Source organism: Rosa chinensis, chromosome 4 (genome assembly GCF_002994745.2).
Source record: "Rosa chinensis cultivar Old Blush chromosome 4, RchiOBHm-V2, whole genome shotgun sequence".
In the NCBI taxonomy this organism is placed as follows: Eukaryota; Viridiplantae; Streptophyta; class Magnoliopsida; order Rosales; family Rosaceae; genus Rosa; species Rosa chinensis.
The window spans coordinates 57,900,888-57,923,361 of NC_037091.1; the positions used below are offsets into that span (position 1 = coordinate 57,900,888).

A 22,474-nucleotide genomic window follows, 5' to 3' on the forward strand; every position below is an offset into this window, starting at 1 on the left:
CTTGCAATCAAAAAGCGGAATTATGGATATTCACGCTAAACGAACTAAGAGCGTTCGTAATCAATGAACTAAGAGTGTTCATAATATTCGGACTAAGAGCGTCCGCAAGCATCAATTTATGACCATATTAAAAGTGGGTTCGATTATTTAATTAGCGGAATTGTGAGGATTCATGCTAAACGAACTAAGAGCATTCGTAATCAATGAACTAAGAGTGTTCATAATATTCGGACTAAGAGCGTCCGCAAACATCATTGTTTTGGTCTAATCCAAATATTCTTGGAAATTGATTTCTTGGTAGCATAGCTCGGAAATCTTATTATTTTAGTTTTCGTGGAAGTTTAAACTCCGAAACTAATATATCTTCTCTTCTTATTTCAACAAGATGTCGAATGAACCTAGACTCGACTTTCCAATGCTTGACTCAACAGGCTCGGAATACCATGGCTGGATAACCGACGTTGAGAACCATCTCACTGCGAGAGGGATATTGCCTATAATCTAGGCACCTGACCATGGCCTTGTGTTCCAACGAACACTCACAAAGCATGCTCAAGCAATTATCTTGATGCGACGCCACATGGATAAATCTCTCAGATTAGAGTACATGTCGATCAAGGATGCAAGAGACCTATGGGTAGCACTAGAAGAGCGCTTTGGCAATATCCAAGATTCCCTCCTCCCTGACTTGAAGGTTCAGTGGAACAACATACGATTATCCGACTTCAAGTCTGTTGCTGAATACAATTCAGAAGCTCTTCGCCTCAAAGCCATGTTGAGGTTCTGTGAAAAACCTCTCACAGAAGAACTAATTGAGAAAACTCTCTCCACCTTCCCCGTCGCAGCACTTGTGATATCAAAGCAATATCGCACTGAAGTCAATGCTGGACGAATTACGAGGTTTAATGAGATCATCAATGTTATGTCGGTAGCTGAAAAGCACGACAACATCCTCGTAAAGAATTATAATTCAAGGCCCATTGGAACCAAGAGCGTTCGTGAGGCGAATTATAATGCACCCAAAAGAGGGCGCAAGGAGCGGTACCCTAATAACAGGGGACAAGAAGGACGAATGGGTCCATATAACCGCCCTAATAAAGAAAGAAACCGCAACTTTAGAGCGGACACACGTGGTGGCAACTCCACACGTGGGAGAGGTGGATATGGCAACACCATGGGCCGTCGAGGTAGCACCATGGGCCATGGAGGTCGCACTATGAGACGTGGTAGTAGCAGCAACCCTCCTAGGGAATATCCACAACGTGGACAACTTGCACCTCAATTGAAGGGAGGTAACCACAATGACATATGTCATCGATGTGGATCAATTGAGCATTGGCTCAAGCAATGCCATGCAAGTACCCAACTAGCTGAAAGCTACAAGGAGTATAGGAAATTGAGAGAGCAAGAAGCCAACCTTGCTGAAGATGAAGTTGGTGAAGATGTCACTCTCACCACTGAGGACTTCAAAGCTGCAAATTAAGAGCACGAAGATGCCGCAGATTTTGATTTGAATAGTCCTTTCTATTTTCCAATAAAACGGCAAATGTGCCTTAGTCAATAAATGACAATTGTATTGACTCTTTCTCATGTGGCGTACCCAATGAAGTATGATGTCTAGGAAAGTAATTGAGATCGGGGTATTTAAGCGAGCCTCGCTCCACCAACATCTCTCTACTTCCCTGGTCATATTTCATTGGAATTACCAAACAGATTAAGCAATTACAATTTGTATAAGTTTGATTTTATTTTGGAATAGACTTTGGAAACTTTGATGTAATCATTGACTATTTTCTGTATTAATAAAGTGTCGCATTATTATTCAATGTCATGGACATGTGTTAATTTCCGAACTTTATTACTTGAAAGATATAAGCCAATGGTTTTCATATGAAAACACATTGTAAGAATGAACAAGAGTTCTTTTGCATCGCCTCTAATGACTACGGACATAAACGAGTATTAGAGAAACTTATGTGTCGTTCTAGTGGGTTGCATGCAACCACTATTCGAGTCATTGAATCAAACTATGTCATAAGAGATGACTTATGGGATTCTGACACATATAGGCTTTGGCAAAAATACTTGGGATATCCAGGTTGTGATATGATGCTCCGTATATTAAAGACTTCACACGGACATCCATTCTTCACAACGAAAAGAAGTACGAACCAAAGATTGGTCCAAAGAGTTACTTCTAAAGATATCATTCATTTTGCAAAGCTTGCTATTTAGCAAAAGATAGGATCGAGACCATCCTATGCAAAGGACACTAAAAGAAAATATACCATTCTTGCAAAGAATCCAAGGTGATATTTGTGGACATATTCAACCAACTTGCGGACGTTTAAATATCTCATAATGTTGGTTGACACACAAACACACTAATCACGTGATGTGCCATTGTCCACCTGTAAAAGCTGCTTATGCTATACTTCTAGCACATATCATATGACAACGGGCTCACCCCCCGGATCATCCCATTCAGTCAAATTGGGTTTGACTATGCTAGAGAGTTTACATCGAAGATTTTCGATGGTTATTGCAAAGGGATTGATGTTGGACATCACATTCCCATATATACACCCAAATGGTCTCGCGGAAATAACTACAAATGATAGTTCAGACATTGGTAAATGCGCACCAATCGCCTTATATCCCCTTGGGGTGATGCAATATCGAATACAACTATGCTAATTTCTCTACGACCTACCGCCACTCAATGTATCTCTGCGTTACAGCTGGTGACTGGGTACAAATATTTTGGACTTACGCACATTCGAGTGAGTCATTTATGTGCCAATTGCGCCGCCACAGCACCTATGGTAGGTCCTTACAAATAAGTGAGTAACTCAGTTGGATTTGAGACTCCAACAATCGTCCGCCACTTAATGCCCTTGCAAGGCGATCTCCTTCCCGTTTGATTTACGGATGTCACTTTGATGAGACAGTCTTCCCATTGTTAGGGGGAGATAAGAACTCGAATGTTCAGCAGGAACGACAGGAATTGTCGTGGTCTGTCCCCACTATGTCTCATCTCGATCCCTATTAAAAGTGACGAGATCACACACATTTGTTGCAAAAATGCCTGCAAGGAAGGACGTCCCTATAAGAGGACGTAGCGCCACCCTACATAGAGGTAGGCAAGGCGCCAACGCCATAGAAAGTGGCACTCTGGTGTTACAGGCCATGGCCCCAGCTAAAATGCGTGGGAAGCCCGTGGATTCAAAGGATACTTTGGCACATCCTTGGATCATCGACACTCAACATCCGTCTTATGAGTATTTTCTGGATTATGGTTACCGTTGGGGGACGCCTCAACGTCAGAACCTATTCCTGAGAATATAGAGCTCTATGAAAATTACACTAGTGTACATGAGATGTGGAATAGAAATTCCATCATAATTGATGATGTAGTTGCGCATTTTGTTGCGCATGAGTTTGTTGAGATCGATGATATCGAACCACGCTCCGTTGAAGCATGAATACCAACGTAGAGAAATTTAGCCTAAATGGAAAGATGCGATCCAGGTTAAACGAAGAGGAAGGTCTTTGAGCTAGTGATGCCAACACCTCCTTACATAAAACCTATTGACTAATGAGTCTTCGTTAGAAAGCGTGTTGAGAAAATGAGATGGCAATCTCGCCTTATGGCACAAGGCTTCTCACAAAACCCTTGGAATTGACTACGATGAGACATATTCTCTCGTAATGGATGACATTACATTCCATTACCCTGTCAGTTTGGTAGTTTCCAAATAACTGAACATGCAGCTTATAAATGTGGTCACTACGTATCTCTATAGGGATCTAGATACAGAATATACATGAAAATTCATAGTGAAACTTTATTTACCCAAATCAAGTGGCTGTAGACCACGGAGCGCGTTTGCAATAGAGTTGAAACGCTCACTAAAGTAACTACTTGATTGGGAAGGGATATGCCCGCGCGTTTACATAAACAAGTTTCGGATTCTATCGCGGTTTTCATGTTGGACATGACCTTCATTAGAAGCCCTTAAAGAGTTAAGGGAAACCGCTGAACACTTGAAATCCGAGTTTGAGATGAAGGATTTTGGGGGAACACGATTAAGCCTCGGTTTTGAACTTGAGCACTGTGTTGATAGATGCTTAGTCATTTTGATAAGGTCAAGCCTTCAAGCACCCCATGATCATTCGTAGTCTTGATCCTGAAAAGGATCCTCTTCGTCTGAATGGATGATCGGACGAAGATGTGCTAGAGAGGCAAAAGTGCCTTATTCAAGTGCAATAAAGCGCATTATTGTACTTAGCTCAATGCACAAGACTGGACATCTCACTTTGCCATGAACTTGTTAGCTAAAGGTATAGCTCTGCGCCAACGCGACGCTATTGGATTAGTGTAAAAGATGTCTTTCGATAACTTGAGATGTACGATCGATATGGGCTTATTCTATCCCTACAAAGAGATGATGAAATCAGACCCATCACACACCAGAAAAGCCGCCAAACGCTGCCCTGCGTTTTCTATCCCTACCCCAAAATGACATAAGTGTTTTTGGAAGGTTTTGCTGATATTGGGTATTTGTTGACCCATACAAAGGCCTTCCCAGATTGGTGAAGTGTTCACCATGGGTAAGACCGCGATATCTTGAAGGTCTACAGAATAGACCTTAGTCGCTATATCTTCGAACATTGCAGAGATTATTGCTCTTCATGAAGTAGTTCGTGAATGTATATGGACTGGATCCATAGTTACGCATGTTTGAACAATTGTGGTTTGAAGTCTACCACAGATGAGCCTACAAGCATTTAAGATAATGCTGCTTATTTTGAAACAAATGAAGCAAGACTGCATGAAAAGCGACAACATCAAGTATAAAATCAGCAATAACAGACTCTCCTCAAAGATCAATAAGAGGGGGAGATGTCTACATATATGATCTCGAAACGTGAAGAGTGCGTTGTGCTCTTTTTCCCTTTCGACCGAGGTTATTTTTGTCCCACTGGGTTTTTGTTACTCGGCAAGGTTTTCAATGAGGCAACGAGAGAAGCACCACGTTTGGGAGACACAAGGAGGACTCTAAGTTAGGGGGAGTATCCAGAAACATACTCCACACTCAACGCGCGTTGTGCTCTTTTTCTCCTTCGTCCAAGGTTGTTTTTTCTCACAGGGTTTTATTACTTGGCAAGGTTTTTAACGAGGCAACTTAGAAGCGCACCACTAAGACAATACTATTGACATGAAATATCCAAGGGAGAGTGTTGTAGTATAAATGAGTCATAGTATAAATGTCTATATCATGTAATAGGTACTTGAGTGTATAGATAGGTACTTGAGTGTATAAATGTAGGTATGAAGACTTGTGTGGCATAAAGTATATGGGGAAGCAACAAGCATGGCAACTCTCATAATTGCAGCAACCATGTGGAGTTGCAGCTATGATCATTGAAGCCACTATAATGGACTTCTTACCATAGCATTCACACTAGCTTTGTATTCCTATATAAACCCTCCATTGTGAGATGAATAAACACACTTGAATCTCCATTCTCTCTGCAACATTACTCTCTCCCTCTCTCTGTTAATTTATGCTTGTCCTTAAACATGCAACAGGTTAAGCTATTTTTTATTTTTTATTTTTCCTTCTTTCACTGAACTGATCATCTCATGTGACCCCAACAATGTCAATTACAAAGGTGGCAAGATGAATGATTTGGAAAGGTGGATTATTATGGCACATATGGTCCATTTTGAATCACACAGGGATATGCTTTTTTAACACGAGTGATCAATAGTAGGTCTTCCATTAAATTGATTGTGATTGGTAATGAATATGACGAGTCCAGTGATCTTTATTATTTTGTCCTATAGATTTGGCTAAAGAATATCAGAGTTGATTGGTCTTTATTGCCTTTTTATTACTGAGTTTGGATGTGGCTGTGTTTATGACTCTCCTCTGAGGCTGCATGTGAGGCGGTCATTGCTGATATTACAGACATGGAAGCGAGCTTGATAACATTGCCAAATGATACTGAAGACGAAAGAAAAAGTAGAAGTGATAGTTCAAGTACTCATCATCTAACATGGGTTTGTTTCTTTGAAGAAGTGAAGAGACAGTGTTACATAGCAGGACCTATGGTTGCTGTGATCCTGTCCCAGAACTTGTTGCGTATTGTTTCGATGATGATGGTTGGTCACTTGGGTGAGCTTGCTCTCTCTAGCAGCTCTATTGCCATCTCCCTCACTGGAGTCACCGGCTTTAGTCTTTTTGTAAGTGATCTTAATATTATCTTGTTTTCTTCTCTAACTGTTTGTTTATAGCAACAAGTGGTAGTTGACCTTGCCATAGAAATCATAAAACTTACATTTTTCCAGCTCTTATTACTAAAAGTGAACCCTTTTCTTCATCACTTTGATCATTTGATGATTAAAGGTTATATGTCTCACAATAACTCATAAGTTAGTGGATTGATTTTGTGACTTGGTATTAATTTAAACAGATAGGAATGGCCAGTGGACTGGAAACATTATGTGGCCAAGCATATGGAGCTAAGCAATATCAGAAACTTGGACTTCAAACTTACACTGCCATATTTTCTATCAACTTAGTTGGTCTACCATTATCTTTGATATGGATATACATGGAGGACTTGCTGATTTTGATTGGTCAAGATCCTTCAATTTCTCGTGAAGCTGGTAAATTCACAATTTGGCTTATTCCAGCTCTATTTGCTTATGCAACTCTTCAAGCATTGATTAGATACTTCCAGACACAAAGTTTAATAGTTCCTATGCTTCTAAGCTCTTGCGCGACCCTTTTGTTCCATATTCCTCTTTGTTGGGTTCTAGTATTTAAGTCTGGACTGGATAATGTTGGAGGGGCATTAGCAATCAGTATTTCATATTGGTTGAATGTTATTTTACTCATATTCTACATGAAGTTTTCTTCTGCCTGTGCAAAAACTAGAGTTCCAATTTCTATGGAGGTATTCTATGGAATCAAAGAGTTCTTCAGCTTTGCTATCCCTTCTGCAATTATGATATGGTAGTCTTAGTCTCCCTATATTCCACTATTCTTATATGCTTCCTTAAAGTATACATATTCAATGCTTTTTTTATATATTATTATTATTATTATTTTTATTTTTATTCTTGTTGATGGTTGTAGCCTTGAGTGGTGGTCATTTGAGATGCTTATCTTGCTGTCCGGAATTCTACAAAATCCGGCTCTTGAAACTTCAGTTCTGTCTGTATGGTAAGCATTCTCTTTCTAAATTTTGGTTCTTCAGTACAGAAACAGAGAAGATTTTATAATAGATTGAGTAGAAATTCTAAAACTATCTCCATTCCAATAAGATGCATTCCGAAAGCATATGTAAGTATTCTAATTAAGTTTTGTGACAGTCTCCAGACCATTGTGACAGTCTATTACATACCATATGGGTTTGCTGCTGCAGCAAGGTGTGTTTCAAATACAGATATACCATCAGATTTAATGGTGTGTACTAATATATGTTCCAGTTAAATTTGGAAATGGATAGTAACTATAACCTCACTTTTCTCTTGGGAATTGTATAGTATTAGAGTTTCCAACGAACTAGGAGCTGGTAACCCAGAAGGTGCTCGTATAGCAACATGTGCTGCGATGTTTCTTGCAATCACAGAGACAGCTATAGTAACCACAACTCTCTTTGCTTGCCGAAATGTATTTGGTTATGTTTTTAGGAATGAGCAAGAAGTTGTTGATTATGTCACAACCATGGCTCCTCTAGTTTGCTTGTCTGTTTTACTAGACAGCTTGCAAGCCGTCCTTTCAGGTTAGTTGATCTATCTTTTGTGAATAAGCAGTCTGCTGAGAAATAAGTTCCTTCATGTTTCAATCTAGCGTTATGTGTTTCTTATAAACTGTTAAATCAGGTATTGCTAGAGGGTGTGGGTGGCAGCACATAGGGGCTTACATAAACCTTGCAGCATTTTATATTTTTGGAATTCCAATTGCTGCCTTACTGGCTTTCTGGATACAACTAGGAGGAAGGGGCCTTTGGATTGGAATCCAAGTTGGTGCTTTTGTGCAAACAATTCTGCTTTCTTTTGTCACGACTTGTACAAATTGGGATAAACAGGTCTTCCTAATTAATTCTCAACCTGTTTAAGTATAATGTATTTGAGAGATATTGATGAGAGAGATGTGTTCTTATTATTGAGAATAGGAGCCCTATATATAGGGATTACAAAGTGCTAGTTCTAATGTTACAAGGAATACCAATCCGTGTAGGATTGGGAAATCTAGAACCTTCTCTCCTATTGCTACTCCTAGTTTGATAAGGCACACTAAATCGATATTCCTTCAACACTCCCCCTTGTGCCGCTTCAAACTTGGTGGTGACGCTTCATCCGTTGCCTCGTTAAAAACCTTGCCAGGTAACAAAAACCCTGTGGGATAAAAATAACCCTGGTCGAAGGACAAAAAGAGCACAACACGTCCTTCACTCTTCGAGATCGAACATGTAGACATCATAACTCCCCCTGATGTCGATATCTCCCCCTGATTGCTATAATCGTGGGAGTTCGGATAACTTTCTCAATCCGATGCTCTTCACATGTTTCTCGAAGGTGGATTTAGGTAACGACTTAGTGAATAAGTCCGCTACATTATCCTCTGATCGGATTTGATTCACTTCAATCTTTAGGAGTGATTGTTGTTGCTGATTATAAAAGAACTTAGGCGATATATGCTTGGTGTTGTCGCCCTTGATCAAACCTAACTTCATTTGTTCAATACAAGCTGCATTATCCTCATAAATGCATGTAGGTTCATTTGTGGTAGACTTCAAACCACAACTTCCTTGAATGTGTCGAATTACGGACCTTAGCCATACACATTCACGTACAGCTTCATGTAGAGCAATAATCTCTGCATGATTTGAGGAAGTAGCAACAAGGGTCTGTTTTGTAGACCTCCAAGATATCGCAGTGCTTCCCATGGTAAAGACATAACCAGTTTGGGAGCGACCTTTGTGAGGGTCAGAGAGGTACCCTGCATCAGCAAAACCCATCAAGACATCATTGTCGTTTTGATGGAGGGAGATAGGAGAATGCCGGCCACCATGAGCGGTGGCGGCGCCGGCGGCGGCAACATGGCCGGCGGCCATTCCATGGACGGGGGCGTTTTGCCTCTTGGGGTCCAATCCCAATTTTCCGTCATTCCTTTTCTCTCTGTAGGGATAGAATAGGCCCATATCAATCGTACCTCTTAGGTATCGAAAGATTGTCTTTATACCAATCCAATGGCGGCGTGTTGGCGCAGAGCTATGTCGAGCTAACAAGTTCACTGCGAATGAGATATCCGGTCTTGTGCATTGAGCTGAGTACAATAATGCGCCTATTGCACTCAAATAGGGCACCTCGGCCTCTAATGGTTCTTCGTCCTCATCCCTTGGACGAAACGGATCTTTTCCGGGCTCAAGACTACGGCCGATCATGGGAGTACTCGTAGGCTTTGCTTTATCTTCATTAAAGCGCCTTAGGATTTTCTGAGTATATGCAGACTGATGGATCAAGATTCCATCACTACGGTGCTCGAGTTCTAAACCGAGACAAAACCGTGTTTTCCCAAGATCTTTCATCTCAAATTCGGATTTCAAGTATTTAGCAGTTACCTTCAACTCATCTAGAGTTCCAATTAGGTTCATGTCATCGACATAAACTGCTACGATTGCAAATCCGGAACTTGTTCTTTTAATGAACACGCATGGGCATATTTCATTGTTAATATATCCCTTCCCAATCAAGTAGTCACTTAGACGGTTATACCACATCCGTCCGGATTGTTTTAATCCATATAGTGAGCGTTTTAATCTTATTGAAAACGCACTCCGTGGTTTAGAGCCACTTGATTTGGGTAATTGAAGTCCATCTGGAACCTTCATATATATCTCTGAATCTAGATCCCCATAGAGATATGCTGTAACCACATCCATAAGCTGCATGTCAAGTTTTTCGGAAACTACCAAACTGACAAGGTAGCGGAACGTTATAACGTCCATTACGGGAGAATATGTCTCCTCGTAGTCAATTCCAGGGCGTTGTGAGAAACCTTGCGCCACAAGGCGGGCTTTGTATCTAACAACCTCGTTTTTCTCATTACGCTTTCTAACAAAGACCCATTTATGGCCAACAGGCTTTACACTTGGGGGTGTCTGCGTTACAGGCCCAAATACCTGTCTCTTTGTTAGTGAATCCAATTCAACCTGGATTGCATCTTTCCATTTAGGCCAATCCGCTCTTTGTTGACATTCTTCAACAGAGCGAGGTTCGATATCATCATATTCTATAATCCCTTTCGCAATATGATATGCAAATGCATCATCAATTGCCATAGAATTTCTATCCATCATCTCATGTACACTAGTGTAATTTATGGAGATCTCTCTATTCTCTGGAGTTGGTTCTGACATTGGAGCGTCCCCCAATGATGTCTCTTGGACATAACCATAATCCGGAATATTCTCATGAGATGGATTATTTACATCGATGATTAATGGATTATTTTGTGCCAAACTCGCTTTCTTTCTTGGGCGAGAATCCATCGAACCTATAGGCCTCCCGCGCTTCTTGGCGGGAGCCGTGGGCCTAGCCACAACGTCACCATCATTGAGAGATGGGACGTTGGCGCCATGCTCATGCATTCTTGAGTTGGCGTCATGTCCTCTACTTTTAGGGACATCAATCCTTGCAGGCACGTTTGCAGCAGGTATGTGTGATCTCGTCACTTTAGCGATATCAGAAAACGCATCAGGCATCGAATCTGCTACGTTCTGAAGATCGAGAATTCTCCGCACTTCAATTTCTGACTGTGCGGTTCGGGGATCAAGATGAGACAGAGTGGGAACAGACCACGACAATTCCTGTCGTTCCTGTTGAACATTGATGTTCTTATCTCCCCCTAACGACGGGAAGACTGTCTCATCGAAGTGACAATCCGCAAATCTAGCGGTAAAGAGATCGCCTGTCAAGGGTTCTATGTAGCGGATAATTGTTGGATAATCATATCCAACATAAAGGCCTAATCGTCTTTGAGGACCCATTTTGGTGCGCTGTGGCGGCGCAATAGGCACATAGACTGCACACCCAAATATGCGTAAGTGTGAGACATCAGGCTCATACCCAGTAACCATCTGGGACGCAGAGAAGGGTTGAGTGGCAGTGGGCCTCAAACGAATAAGCACAGCTGCATGCAATATTGCATAGCCCCAAGCAGAAATAGGGAGATTGGTGCGCATCACCAATGCTCGAGCAACCATTTGTAGTCGTTTAATGGTGGCTTCTGCGAGACCATTTTGGGTATGAACATGAGGAACAGGATGTTCAACATCAATCCCAATGGACATGCAATAATCATCAAAAGTCTTTGATGTAAACTCCCCAGCATTGTCTAATCTTATAGACTTAATGGGATGATCAGGGTGGTGAGCCCGTAACTTAATTATTTGTGCTAGGAGTTTAGCAAATGCAGCGTTCCTTGTGGACAATAGCATGACATGTGACCAGCGTGTCGATGCATCAACCAACACCATAAAATATCTAAATGGTCCGCATGGTGGTTGAATAGGTCCACAAATATCACCTTGGATTCTTTGCAAGAATGGTATATTTTCTTTGGTGTCCTTTGCATAGGATGGTCTCGATCCTAACTTTGCTAAAGAGCAGGCTTTGCAGAACGAATGATGGGCTTTGGAAACAACCAATGAGGATTTTGGTTGAGCCATGAAGTCACAATGGACTTTAGAAGTCGAAATTTGAGTCAGAGGAGCAGAGGTGGCGTCAAAGCCACCCTTGAGCCGCAGGGGGATGGCGGCGCCGGCTAGTGGTGGCCGGACTTGAAGGGGGAAGGCACCGTGAGGCGCAGGTGCTCCTCCTTGATCCAAATTTCGAGTTTTACTTCCTTTCGTTCTGAAAAAGGGATGTCCGGGTGAAGTCTTTAATATACGGATCATCATGTCACGACCTGGGTGTCCCAAACGGTCGTGCCAAAGCCTATACGTGTCGGAATCCCATAAATCATCTCTCATGACATGGTTGGATTCAATGACTCGAATAGTGGTTGCATACAACCCACTAGAGCGACACATAAGTTTCTCTAATACTCGTTTATGTCCGTAGTCATTAGAGGTGATGCAAAGGAACTCTTGTCCATTCTCACAATGTGTTTCCACATGAAAACCATTGGCTCTTATATCTTTGAAATAATAAAGTTCGAAAAACATGTCTACGACATGAGATAAAATAAATCGATACTTTATTAATAATATCCAATGATGACACCAAAGTTTCGTGACCATAATCTAATCCAATATAAAAATCAAATCGTAGACAAATCGTAGTCACTCTATCCGTTCGGCAATTTCAATTTAGTTGTGACCAGGTAAGGTAAGGCGAGATTTTGGTGGAGCGTTGCTCACTTTTAAAACCGTTCTCTCAGATCAAACCTTGCCTAGACATCACAAGTACTCTTGAGTACGCTTAGAGGGAAAGAGTTAATACAATAAGTCATTTTATTGATATAAGGCATAATTGCCATGACATAATTCTTGGAAAAATAAAAGACTATAAATAAAAATCTGCGGTATTTTGTCTTCATCGCCAGATTTAAAGTCTTTGTGAACTCGAAGTCTTGATCACCATGATGCGACTACCTTCGTAGGTACATTGCAAATTCAGGTCCATTGATCAGACGTTCCATATCAGAAATAGACACCATAAAGAGGATTCTCCCTTGATTGAGGCGCATTGGCGCAATATGCATAGTCCCTAGGACTGGTGGCGTTGGAAAGTGGTGCCCATGGCCAACGTTGGCTCCATGGTTTCCAACCCTATTTCCCTCAAAATCACGCCTCCTACGGTCGTGGGATTGTCGCCTTGAGCGATTACCTTCTTGAGCATTTCGATCGTATGGATCATGACGTCGATGGCGACTTTCTCTAGCCATAGGACGATGCTCTTGATAGCTATCTTGAAGCCTATCAAATCTTCTTTTCACAAGTTCATTGCCATGTCTTTCAGTAGTGACCATAGCTTCAATAAGCTGTTGAAAACTTGTGATTCGCCTTGCATTTACATGAGTCCGGAATAAGTCAGAGGACCTCATAGCATAGACGGGGAAGGTATTGAGGGTTTTCTCAATCAATTGGTCTTCTGTGATTGTTTTTCCACAGAGACGCATCATTGCTTTGATGCTGAGAGCTTCCGAATAAAATTGCATGACAGTGTCAAATTCAGAGAAGCGAAGATCGTTCCATTCTGCTTCTGTATTCGGAAGGATGGAGTCACGAACATTGCCATATCGTTCGCGAAGCGCATGCCAAAGCTTTATGGCGCTATCCTCATTTATGAACTCAAACTGGAGGTCACTATCCATGTGACGTTTCATAAAGGCAAGTGCCTTGGAATTATCTTTCTCAGTTTGAGGGTCTGGAGCTGTTTCTATAAGACAAAGCTCTTGGATTGTATGCAATAAATCACGGGCAATGAGGTGGATCTCGACATCAGTGACCCAAATTAAGTACCTTTTGCCTGCATAATCCAATGGAACAAAATCGAGTTTGTTTGTGTTTGACATCCTGAAAGATGAAACAAAAACAAGTTAGTTTCGGAGTCAATGCTTCCACGAAAACTAAATAAGATTTCCGAGCTATGCTACCAAGAAATCGATTTCCAAGAATAATTGGATTAGACCGAAACAATGATGTTTAAATGGTCAAAATCTATGCTCACGAACGCTCTTAGTCCGTAGCTTACGAACGCTCTTAGTTCGTTAAATCGATGCTTACGGACGCTCTTAGTCCGAAGTCTTACGAACGCTCTTAGTTCGTTAATTGCGTGAATCCCCACGATTCCGCTTTTCTCAAAAATCGAACCCACGTTATAAGAAAGGTGGGATGTAGAAGAAGGGAGGTTTTCAAGTCCCCGAGAAAAGAAGAAGAAATATAAATTCTGAAATTATAGGAACTTCAAAACTTACTCTTTTGAATACTTACTTGTATTTGGATCACGCGCGTGTCGATGCAGGCGTGATGGAGCGAAGCAATCCGAGTAGATTCTGTTCTGAACAGCCTGTACCTCGATTGGTGTACAGATCTCAATATGACTCCGATAAGGCTGAAATTCGGAGGTTAGATGGAGGAGACAGAGACGAACAACTTTGATGAAGAAAGTTTTTCGATCTGAGCTTCCGAACTAGACGTTTCGAGGCTTGCAAGAAGACGGATGTGCACAGGAACGGGAAAAAGATGCAGTGGGTGTGCGTTGGCTTGTTTGCGCAGCAGGGATGCTTCGGTGGCAGCAGGCTGGAACGCAGGGCTGCAGGGAGGGGGCAGCAGGGGCTGCTGTGCAAGGTTGCAAGCGCACGGGCGCTCGGGCTGCAGCGAAGGCTCGGCTAGCTCGGGCTAGGGGCTGATTTGTGAATGAGTTTTGGTTTTCTGTTTTGTGGTTAGAGTCGTGCTGATAACGTGTTTAAGTATAATGTATTTGAGAGATATTGATGAGAGAGATGTGTTCTTATTATTGAGAATAGGAGCCCTATATATAGGGATTACAAAGTGCTAGTTCTAATGTTACAAGGAATACCAATCCGTGTAGGATTGGGAAATCTAGAACCTTCTCTCCTATTGCTACTCCTAGTTTGATAAGGCACACTAAATCGATATTCCTTCAACACAACCCACTTATCTCTTAATAATGTTGATCTTGGTGTAATATGAGGTTGATACCATTGAACGTACTGTGAAACTAAATACTGTTTTTTTTTTTTTTTTCTCTGATGTCAGGCACATAAGGCGAGGGCTAGGATATATGAGGGAAGCTCTCTCGAAGCTAATGGATTGCTGCACTAAGCAGAGATTAACAAGTAGTACTGAAGGAGTTGCTGTATGCCTTTGTGCATTGATTTTGGCAACTAAAGCATGTCATAAGCTCATAAGAGCCCGTTTGACTGTGAATGAGATATTAGTCATCAACGTAGCGTGCTGAGAGTATTGCTGCGCAAAATGTTGATCAGAATGTACACAGCTACTCGACAAGTTTCTAAGCAAGAAAGAGCTAATCTCCTTTGTAAAGCTGCAATTTTATCCTGATAAAATGTTCAGAATTTTGTTCAGATATTGTTTCAGTATCAAATAAATTCATGTACGTCTTCTTTCTTGATTTAAAACTAGAGGGAATATATTCAGATATTGTTTTTGTGGGACAGACAAATGACATCAGCACATCCGTCATAGAAAATGACAGTACATGACAAGAAATAGAACTTAAATTTAGACTATTCTTTTTGGTCGTAGGAAAGCCGCCAGTATTGATCATTTCTGTGCTGCAGCAAATAAAAGTTTTTTGACTTTTTACATGATTGTTACTCTTTTTCTTTTGTCAGATTCCTTTTTCTTTCTTTTTTTGTGGACAAACTTTTGTTAGATTGGTTGTATCTGACCAGATCAGATGAGTTAAGTGCCAAAATCCAGCATACCAGATACTGAAGAAACAAACATGGAGGAGGGATTGTTATTGCCAAGAGGCAAAGATCAAGTAGAGCAAAGAAAAGGGTCAAGTAGTACTAGTAGTCTAACATGGTTTTCCTTCTTCGAAGAAGTGAAGAGGTTGGGATGCATAGCAGGACCTATGGTTGCTGTGGTCCTATCCCAGTACTTGTTGCAGGTCGTTTCAACGATGATGGTTGGTCATCTTGGTGAGCTAGCTCTCTCTAGCACTGCCATAGCCACCTCTCTAGCTACTGTCACTGGCTTTAGTCTTTTTGTAAGTCTTTCATCTTCACATTTTGGTAAATCTGTCCATTTATGCTTTCATCCAATTTGGAACTGCAACATTTGTGCATGATCTTCTATGAAATTAGTCGAAATTAATTTGTATCATAGTAGCGTTCAGTTTGTAATTTACTTACAGTGATTGCAGCTCGTAATTTGCTGAATTTCTTCAGAAATTCAGTGCAGTGATTTACTGACCCACAATAAAAAGACAGATGTCTGTGGAAACATAAAATTTGTCAAGAACCAATGGCAAAAATTCCTGGAAAGACATCCCTATGGATTATTGTCCCTACTGGTTTGTCACCTCTCTAACTGGTTTTTTGGCCAATGGAGTTGATGGTGGACACACTGTTCCTGACTTCCTGGTCCTATTTGATTGCCTTCTCTTGGCTAAAGTTTCTAATTGATTGTAAGAGGCTCATTATTAGGACTAGACTACACCTTCACGGCACCGATCAAGGATTTTTTAAAGAAAATTGACTTGCATTTGATCCATTGACTAAATAGATTGTGGGCAATGTTGACTTAGAATGAGATTACAGATTAAATTGAATAAAGATGAACCTTTGCAGTTACGAAATTATACTTATTCTGGGTATCTGCTTCCAGTGATTAAACAGATTTGTAACTTGCTATTTAAACAGTTAGGAATGGCTAGTGCACTGGAAACCTTATGTGGACAAGCTTATGGAGCTGAGCAATATCAAAAACTTGGACTTCAAACTTACACTGCTATATTTTCTCTCAACTTAGTTTGTCTTCCTATATCTTTCATATGGTTTTATGTGGAGGACTTGCTGATTTTGATTGGTCAAGATCCTTCAATTTCTCATCAAGCTGGCAAATTCATAATTTGGCTCATTCCGGCTCTTTTTGCTTATGCAACTCTTCAACCGCTGAATAGATACTTTCAGACACAAAGTTTAATACTTCCTATGCTTCTGAGCTCTTGTGCAACCCTTTTGTTCCACATTCCTCTCTGTTGGGTCCTAGTATTCAAATCTGGACTGGATAACCTTGGAGGAGCATTGGCAATGAGTATTTCGTACTGGTTGAATGCGATTTTACTCGGATTATACATGAAGTTCTCTTCTACATGTTCAAAAACTAGAGCTCCAATTTCTAAGAAGGTGTTCCAAGGAATTGGAGAGTTCTTTCAATTTGCAGTCCCTTCTGCAATTATGTTATGGTAGTTTATTCTCCCTAATAGGTTCTATATATGTGTTTTCTTTGTTTTCGGCATCTTTAAGATCGTTGTTTATTTTGTTGATTGTTGGTGATGGTTGTAGCCTTGAGTGGTGGTCATTTGAGCTTCTGATCTTGCTGTGTGGGCTTTTACCAAATCCTGCTCTTGAAACTTCAGTGTTGTCTGTATGGTAAGTTTGCTAAATAAGTTCCAGTTCTGAAACAGAGAAGATATCTTGAAAGAACCAAGTAGAAACCTTTTAACTAGTTTGTCATGTTTGATCTCTATACTAATGAGTTTCACTTTATGAAAGAAATCAAAGAATACTTTTAATCTCATTGTTTTGTGGACAGTCTCCAGACCATTTCGACACTCTATTCAATACCCTATGGATTTGGAGCGGCAGCAAGGTCTGTACATACGCAGTTTGACCAACAGATTACCTATTTGTATCCAGTGTAAAGTGCAGTTAAGTTTGCTGAAGTAGGTCTAGATTAACTAATCATCTCTTGTTTTCTCGTGCATTCTGCAGTACTAGAGTTTCAAATGAACTAGGAGCTGGCAACCCCGAAGGTGCTCGTATAGCTACTTGTGCTGCCATGTTTCTTACAGTGGCAGAGACAAGTACAGTAGCCACAACCCTCTTTTGCTGCAGACATGTATTTGGTTACCTCTTCAGCAATGAGGAAGAAGTCGTCAATTATGTCAGAACAATGGCTCCTCTTGTTTGCCTCTCTGTTATACTAGACAGTTTCCAAGGGGTCCTTTCAGGTACGTTGCTCTTTCTGTTTAAGAAATATCTTCTTTCATGTTTCATTTATATTAACTGTTATGTATTTGTTTTGTCAATGGTTGAATCTTCAGGTATTGCAAGAGGATGTGGGTGGCAGCATATAGGGGCTTACATAAACCTTGGAGCATTTTATTTATGTGGGATTCCAGTTGCTGCTACATTAGCTTTCTGGGTTCAACTAAGAGGAAGGGGTCTTTGGATTGGAATACAAGTTGGAGCTTTTGTGCAAACCACTCTGCTTGCTATTGTAACAACTTGTACAAACTGGGAAAAGCAGGTCTGTTCTCAACCCATTTCTTTCTTGATAATTTTGATCTTCTCGACAATTTATCTAGTCTTTCAACTTTTACAAAGGGTCTAAATATAACTGACACTGACCTCATTTGAACTTCTAGGCAAGTAAGGCGAGGGAGCGGATATTTGAGGGAAGCACTCTAGTTGAGAATGGATTGTGCCAGTAATTAAGCAGAGCTCAATGAGTTTCTCATGGACTTGATTCTTTTTAACACAGTATGAAGGAGAAGTACTCAAATGCATAATATTATGGTCCATTTAAGCTTAAACTTTTGGACATGCATGGCGTAACATGCAAGTAAGGCAAGAGAGAGAAAATATGGGGGATTGAGGGAATAGCCCGAAGCGATTGCCTCACTAATTAAGCAGAGATTGCTGTATTTTTGATGAGCTTAGTTCTTCTTATTTACTATGGTATTAAGGAGAAACTTGATTTCATCAACGAGTAGTACTGGAGGACTTGCATTATACCTTTCTCTATTCTTTTGAGGGAAGCACTCCAGTTGATATTGTTTCAGTTGTCTTTTTTTATTTGGAATTTGATTGGAGTCTTACGTACCAGTTCAGCTCACTTCTGCCCTTCAAAGAAAAAGAGCATCTTGCCGCTTGAAACTGATTGTTTTTGTTGGTAATGACAAAGGTCGACAATCATAAAATAAAGACTACATGACAAATAATACACCATATATATTAAAGGATTACAATGGGGACTGATGACTCCAAAACTTCTGCATCTTTTGTTTTGGCCATTATGATAGGCGACAGGACGAGTTATAATTTTCTCCTTTTCTGTAGTCTAGCTAATAAAGTTTTTTACTTGGGACAAACTTTGATTATCTCGTTTGTCAGATTGGTTTGTAAGGTTGTATACTTCAATACTTGTATATTCGTCACTCCACGTACGTAATGACGAGACAAAGATAATAAAGACTTAAGCTGCATACTATAGACTAAAACTTCGAGTGAATGCACTGCGGATGCTGAGATGACTAACATGGAAGGACTGTTATTACCAAGAGGCAAAGATCAACTAGATCAAAGAAAAGGGTCATGGCGGTCGTTCTTCCAAGAAGTGAAGAGGTTGAGTTGCATAGCAGGACCTATGGTTGCCGTGAATCTATCCCAGTTCTTGTTGCAGATCGTTTCGATGATGATGGTTGGTCACCTCGGTGACCTAGCTCTCTCTAGCACCGCCATAGCCATCTCGCTAGCTAACGTCACTGGCTTTAGTCTTTTTGTAAGTCTTTCATGTATTTTCAACTTTTCCCTTGTCTTTGCATGCTTAAATCTGCTCATTTCTTGCTTTCGTCCCCTTTGGAACTGTATTTTTGAAGTCAAATTGTTTGTAGAACTGCTAATTAGCTTATATCATATAAGTGATCTAACAAGAAAATTAATAGTCTTATACAACATCAGGTTGTTCAGAATACTTCTTCCATAATTTTAGTTCTAAATTTCTGTCATTGGCTGATCTTTGCGACCGATTCATTGCGTTTCACCATTTGCTTGGTCACTGATCTGCCATGTCGAAGTCGAATATATATGACCTCCCAACGTGGATCACAGAGGTGAGAGGTGCTAGGATGAACGATTAGAATGGTTTGTACTTGAGTGGGACATTAAAAGTTGCTTTGGTATATGTTTGGTAATCATTAACAGCTTTTGGTTCTCTGACTGACTTCAGTTCATTAGTACTTGGGACTAAATTAATTAGCATTGTCATGGCACTAATCACGAGTTTTTGTAAAAATTGGGACTTGCATTAGATCCTGCTGCTGTGGACAAATGGACATGCACACATTCAGATTATATTTGTCTAATAATAAGAGGATTACAGATTAAACGATGGGCCTTTGCTGTTTAACTGAATAGATTTTGTAACTTGCTATTTGAACAGTCAGGACTGGCTAGTGCGCTGGAAACTTTATGTGGACAAGCTTATGGAGCTGAACAATATCAGAAACATGGACTTCAAACTTACACTGCTATATTTTCTCTGAACCTAGTCTGTCTTCTTATATCTTTCATATGGTTTTATACGGAGGACTTGCTGATTTTCATGGGTCAAGATCCTTCAATTTCTCGTCAAGCTGGCAAATTCATAGTATTGCTTATTCCGGCTCTATTTGCTTGTGCAACTCTTCAACCACTCATTAGATACTTTCAGACACAAAGTTTGATACTTCCAATGCTTCTGAGCTCTTGTGTGACACTTATGTTCCATATTCCTCTCTGTTGGGTCCTAGTGTTCAATTCTGGACTGGATAACCTTGGAGGAGCATTAGCGATGAGCATTTCCTACTGGTTGTATGCGATTCTATTGGGATTATACATGAAGTTTTCTTCTGCATGTTCAAAAACCAGAGCTCCAATTTCTAAGGAGGTGTTCCAAGGAATTGGAGAGTTCTTTCGCTTTGCCATCCCTTCTGCAGTAATGTTATGGTAGTTCTATTCCCTGCGTTACATTCTCTCTAAGTTTTATTATCTTTAACGTCGTGTTTTTCTCATCGAAATAAAGCTCTCCTTTTTTAATATTTTGTTGATGGTTGTAGTCTTGAGTGGTGGTCATTTGAGCTGCTTATCTTGCTGTCTGGACTTTTACCAAATCCTACTCTTGAAACTTCAGTGTTGTCTGTATGGTAAGTTTTCTAATTTATTCCAGTTTGGAAACAGGGAGGATCTTCAAGAAATAAGTATAAACTTTTAACTAATATGTCAAGTTTGATCTCTACAATAATGAGCGCATTCCGAAAAAATGATTTATTCTAATCGAGTTTTGTGGGCAGTCTCCAGACAATTTCGACACTCTATTCAATACCGAATGGCATTGGTGCGGCAGCAAGGTCTGTTGAAATACTGATAGACCAACAGAATATATACTTTCGTATACCATAGTGTTAAATACAGTTAAGTTTGATTATATGGATCTACAGTAAATAACATTCTCTCTCTTTTTTTTCCTTCTTGAACATTCTACAGTACTAGAGTTTCAAATGAACTGGGAGCTGGTAACCCGGAAGGTGCTCGTATAGCTACTTGCGCTGCCATGTTTCTTACAGTCGCAGAGACGAGTACAGTAGCCATAACCCTCTTTTGCTGCCGCCAAGTATTTGGTTACCTATTTACCAATGAGGAAGAAGTAATTGATTATGTCAGAATTATGGCTCCTCTACTTTGCCTATCTGTTATACTAGACAGCTTGCAAGGGGTCCTTTCAGGTACATTGCTCTTCAAGCTTAAGAAATATACCAAATAAGTTCTTTTTTATTTATTTTTATGTATCGGTCCTAGTGTTAAATGTATTGTCAATGGATTATATTCAGGTATATCTAGAGGATGTGGGTGGCAGCATATAGGGGCTTACATAAATCTTGGGGCATATTATTTATGTGGGATTCCAGTTGCTGCTACATTGGCTTTCTTGGTACTACTAAGAGGAAGGGGGCTTTGGATAGGAATACAAGTCGGTGCTTTTGTGCAAACCACCCTGCTAGCTTTTGTGACATGTTGTACAAACTGGGAAATGCAGGTCTTTATTTCTTAACCATCTCTTAATATATATCTCTATCGGCCCTTTCAATTTTTTTACAGAGGTTGGCCTAATAGGATTGACACTGGCCTCATTTGAATTTCCCAGGCAAGTAAGGCAAGGGAGCGAATATTTGAGGGAAGCTCTCCAGTTGATAATGGATTGTGCCACTAAGCAGAGTTCAATGAGTTTCTCATGGGTTTAATGCTTTTTAATGTGGTATGAAGGAGCTAGAAGTACTCAAATGCAACATAACATGGCACATTTGAGTCTAAACCTTTGACATGACGTATCATGCAAGTAACGCAATGGAGAGTACGTATGAGGGAAGCTCTCTTGAAGCTAATGGATTGTCGCAGAGATTTATGTATATTTGATGTGTTCAGTTCTCTTTATTTATTATGAGATGAAGGAGAAACTTGCTTTTATTGATGAGTAGTCCTGGAGGACTTGCCTTATGCCTTGATCTATTCTTTCTTTGGCAATAAAAAGATTTTCCTTTCTGTAGTGCCCAAAGTTTTTCGTCAAGATCAGCTGCTGCTTTTTCTTCAGTTAACTGGTCCTGGATCAGTAGATCGAAGCTAATAAGGCAGCTGATCTTGTTGCTGCTTGGGCTTCACGGCAGGAGTGCCCTTCAGATTGGTATCTGAACCCGCCTCCTTCCCTCTTTCACATTCTGGTTTGTGATGCTGTATCTGCTCCACACTGAGGGCTCTGTTCTGTTAAACAGCGACAAGCGTGGCCCGTGGCCCACCATTGTACCGATACTGTCCCAACTTAACCACACGTTAGGTGTTGGGTTTTAATCACAAAAAGCCTCGGTACAATTGGGTGAGATCCACCTACTTATAAGTTATATTTTATTTGTCACTTT

General features: G+C 40.5%; 2 protein-coding genes across 7 annotated transcripts; both read left to right on the top strand.

Moving 5' to 3' along the window:
* The first annotated feature begins 5,889 nt into the window (after positions 1–5,889).
* On the top strand, positions 5,890–15,169 carry LOC112196033 (protein DETOXIFICATION 12). Of its 2 annotated transcripts, XM_024336297.2 has the most exons (7): positions 5,890–6,253; positions 6,484–7,028; positions 7,152–7,238; positions 7,388–7,444; positions 7,562–7,800; positions 7,901–8,106; positions 14,809–15,169. In XM_024336297.2, exons 1-7 carry the CDS (start codon positions 5,981–5,983, stop codon positions 14,872–14,874), a joined length of 1,473 nt encoding a protein of 490 aa, XP_024192065.1. In that variant the 5' UTR covers positions 5,890–5,980; the 3' UTR covers positions 14,875–15,169. The 2 variants fall into 2 exon arrangements, with proteins under 2 accessions (XP_024192065.1, XP_040374830.1); XM_040518896.1 differs by lacking the exon at positions 7,388–7,444.
* A 169-nt stretch (positions 15,170–15,338) lies between these two features.
* On the top strand, positions 15,339–22,371 carry LOC112196034 (protein DETOXIFICATION 12). Of its 5 annotated transcripts, none has more exons than XM_040518547.1 (7): positions 15,339–15,787; positions 19,969–20,513; positions 20,624–20,710; positions 20,846–20,914; positions 21,051–21,289; positions 21,395–21,600; positions 21,709–22,353. In XM_040518547.1, the coding sequence occupies exons 1-7, from the start codon at positions 15,521–15,523 to the stop codon at positions 21,772–21,774; spliced, it is 1,479 nt and encodes a 492-aa protein (XP_040374481.1). In that variant the 5' UTR covers positions 15,339–15,520; the 3' UTR covers positions 21,775–22,353. The 5 variants fall into 5 exon arrangements, with proteins under 5 accessions (XP_040374481.1, XP_024192069.1, XP_024192068.1 ...); XM_024336301.2 differs by having other exon boundaries at positions 20,858–20,914; positions 21,709–22,352; XM_024336300.2 differs by lacking the exons at positions 19,969–20,513; positions 20,624–20,710; positions 20,846–20,914; ... (1 more) ...; positions 21,395–21,600; positions 21,709–22,353 and adding exons at positions 16,443–16,987; positions 17,088–17,174; positions 17,338–17,394; ... (1 more) ...; positions 17,849–18,054; positions 18,173–18,632 and having other exon boundaries at positions 15,374–15,787.
* The last annotated feature ends 103 nt before the right edge of the window (positions 22,372–22,474 follow it).

Excerpts from the sequence above, each read along its gene's own strand:
- LOC112196033 (XM_024336297.2), top strand. The coding sequence starts at position 5,981 with ATGGAAGCGAGCTTGATAACATTGCCAAATGATACTGAAGACGAAAGA. Across the intron at positions 6,254-6,483 it reads TCACCGGCTTTAGTCTTTTT|ATAGGAATGGCCAGTGGACT; the intron begins GTAAGTGATCTT and ends TAATTTAAACAG. Across the intron at positions 8,107-14,808 it reads GTACAAATTGGGATAAACAG|GCACATAAGGCGAGGGCTAG; the intron begins GTCTTCCTAATT and ends CTCTGATGTCAG.
- LOC112196034 (XM_040518547.1), top strand. The coding sequence starts at position 15,521 with ATGGAGGAGGGATTGTTATTGCCAAGAGGCAAAGATCAAGTAGAGCAA. Across the intron at positions 20,514-20,623 it reads CCTTCTGCAGTAATGTTATG|TCTTGAGTGGTGGTCATTTG; the intron begins GTAGTTCTATTC and ends TGATGGTTGTAG. Across the intron at positions 21,290-21,394 it reads CTTGCAAGGGGTCCTTTCAG|GTATATCTAGAGGATGTGGG; the intron begins GTACATTGCTCT and ends GATTATATTCAG.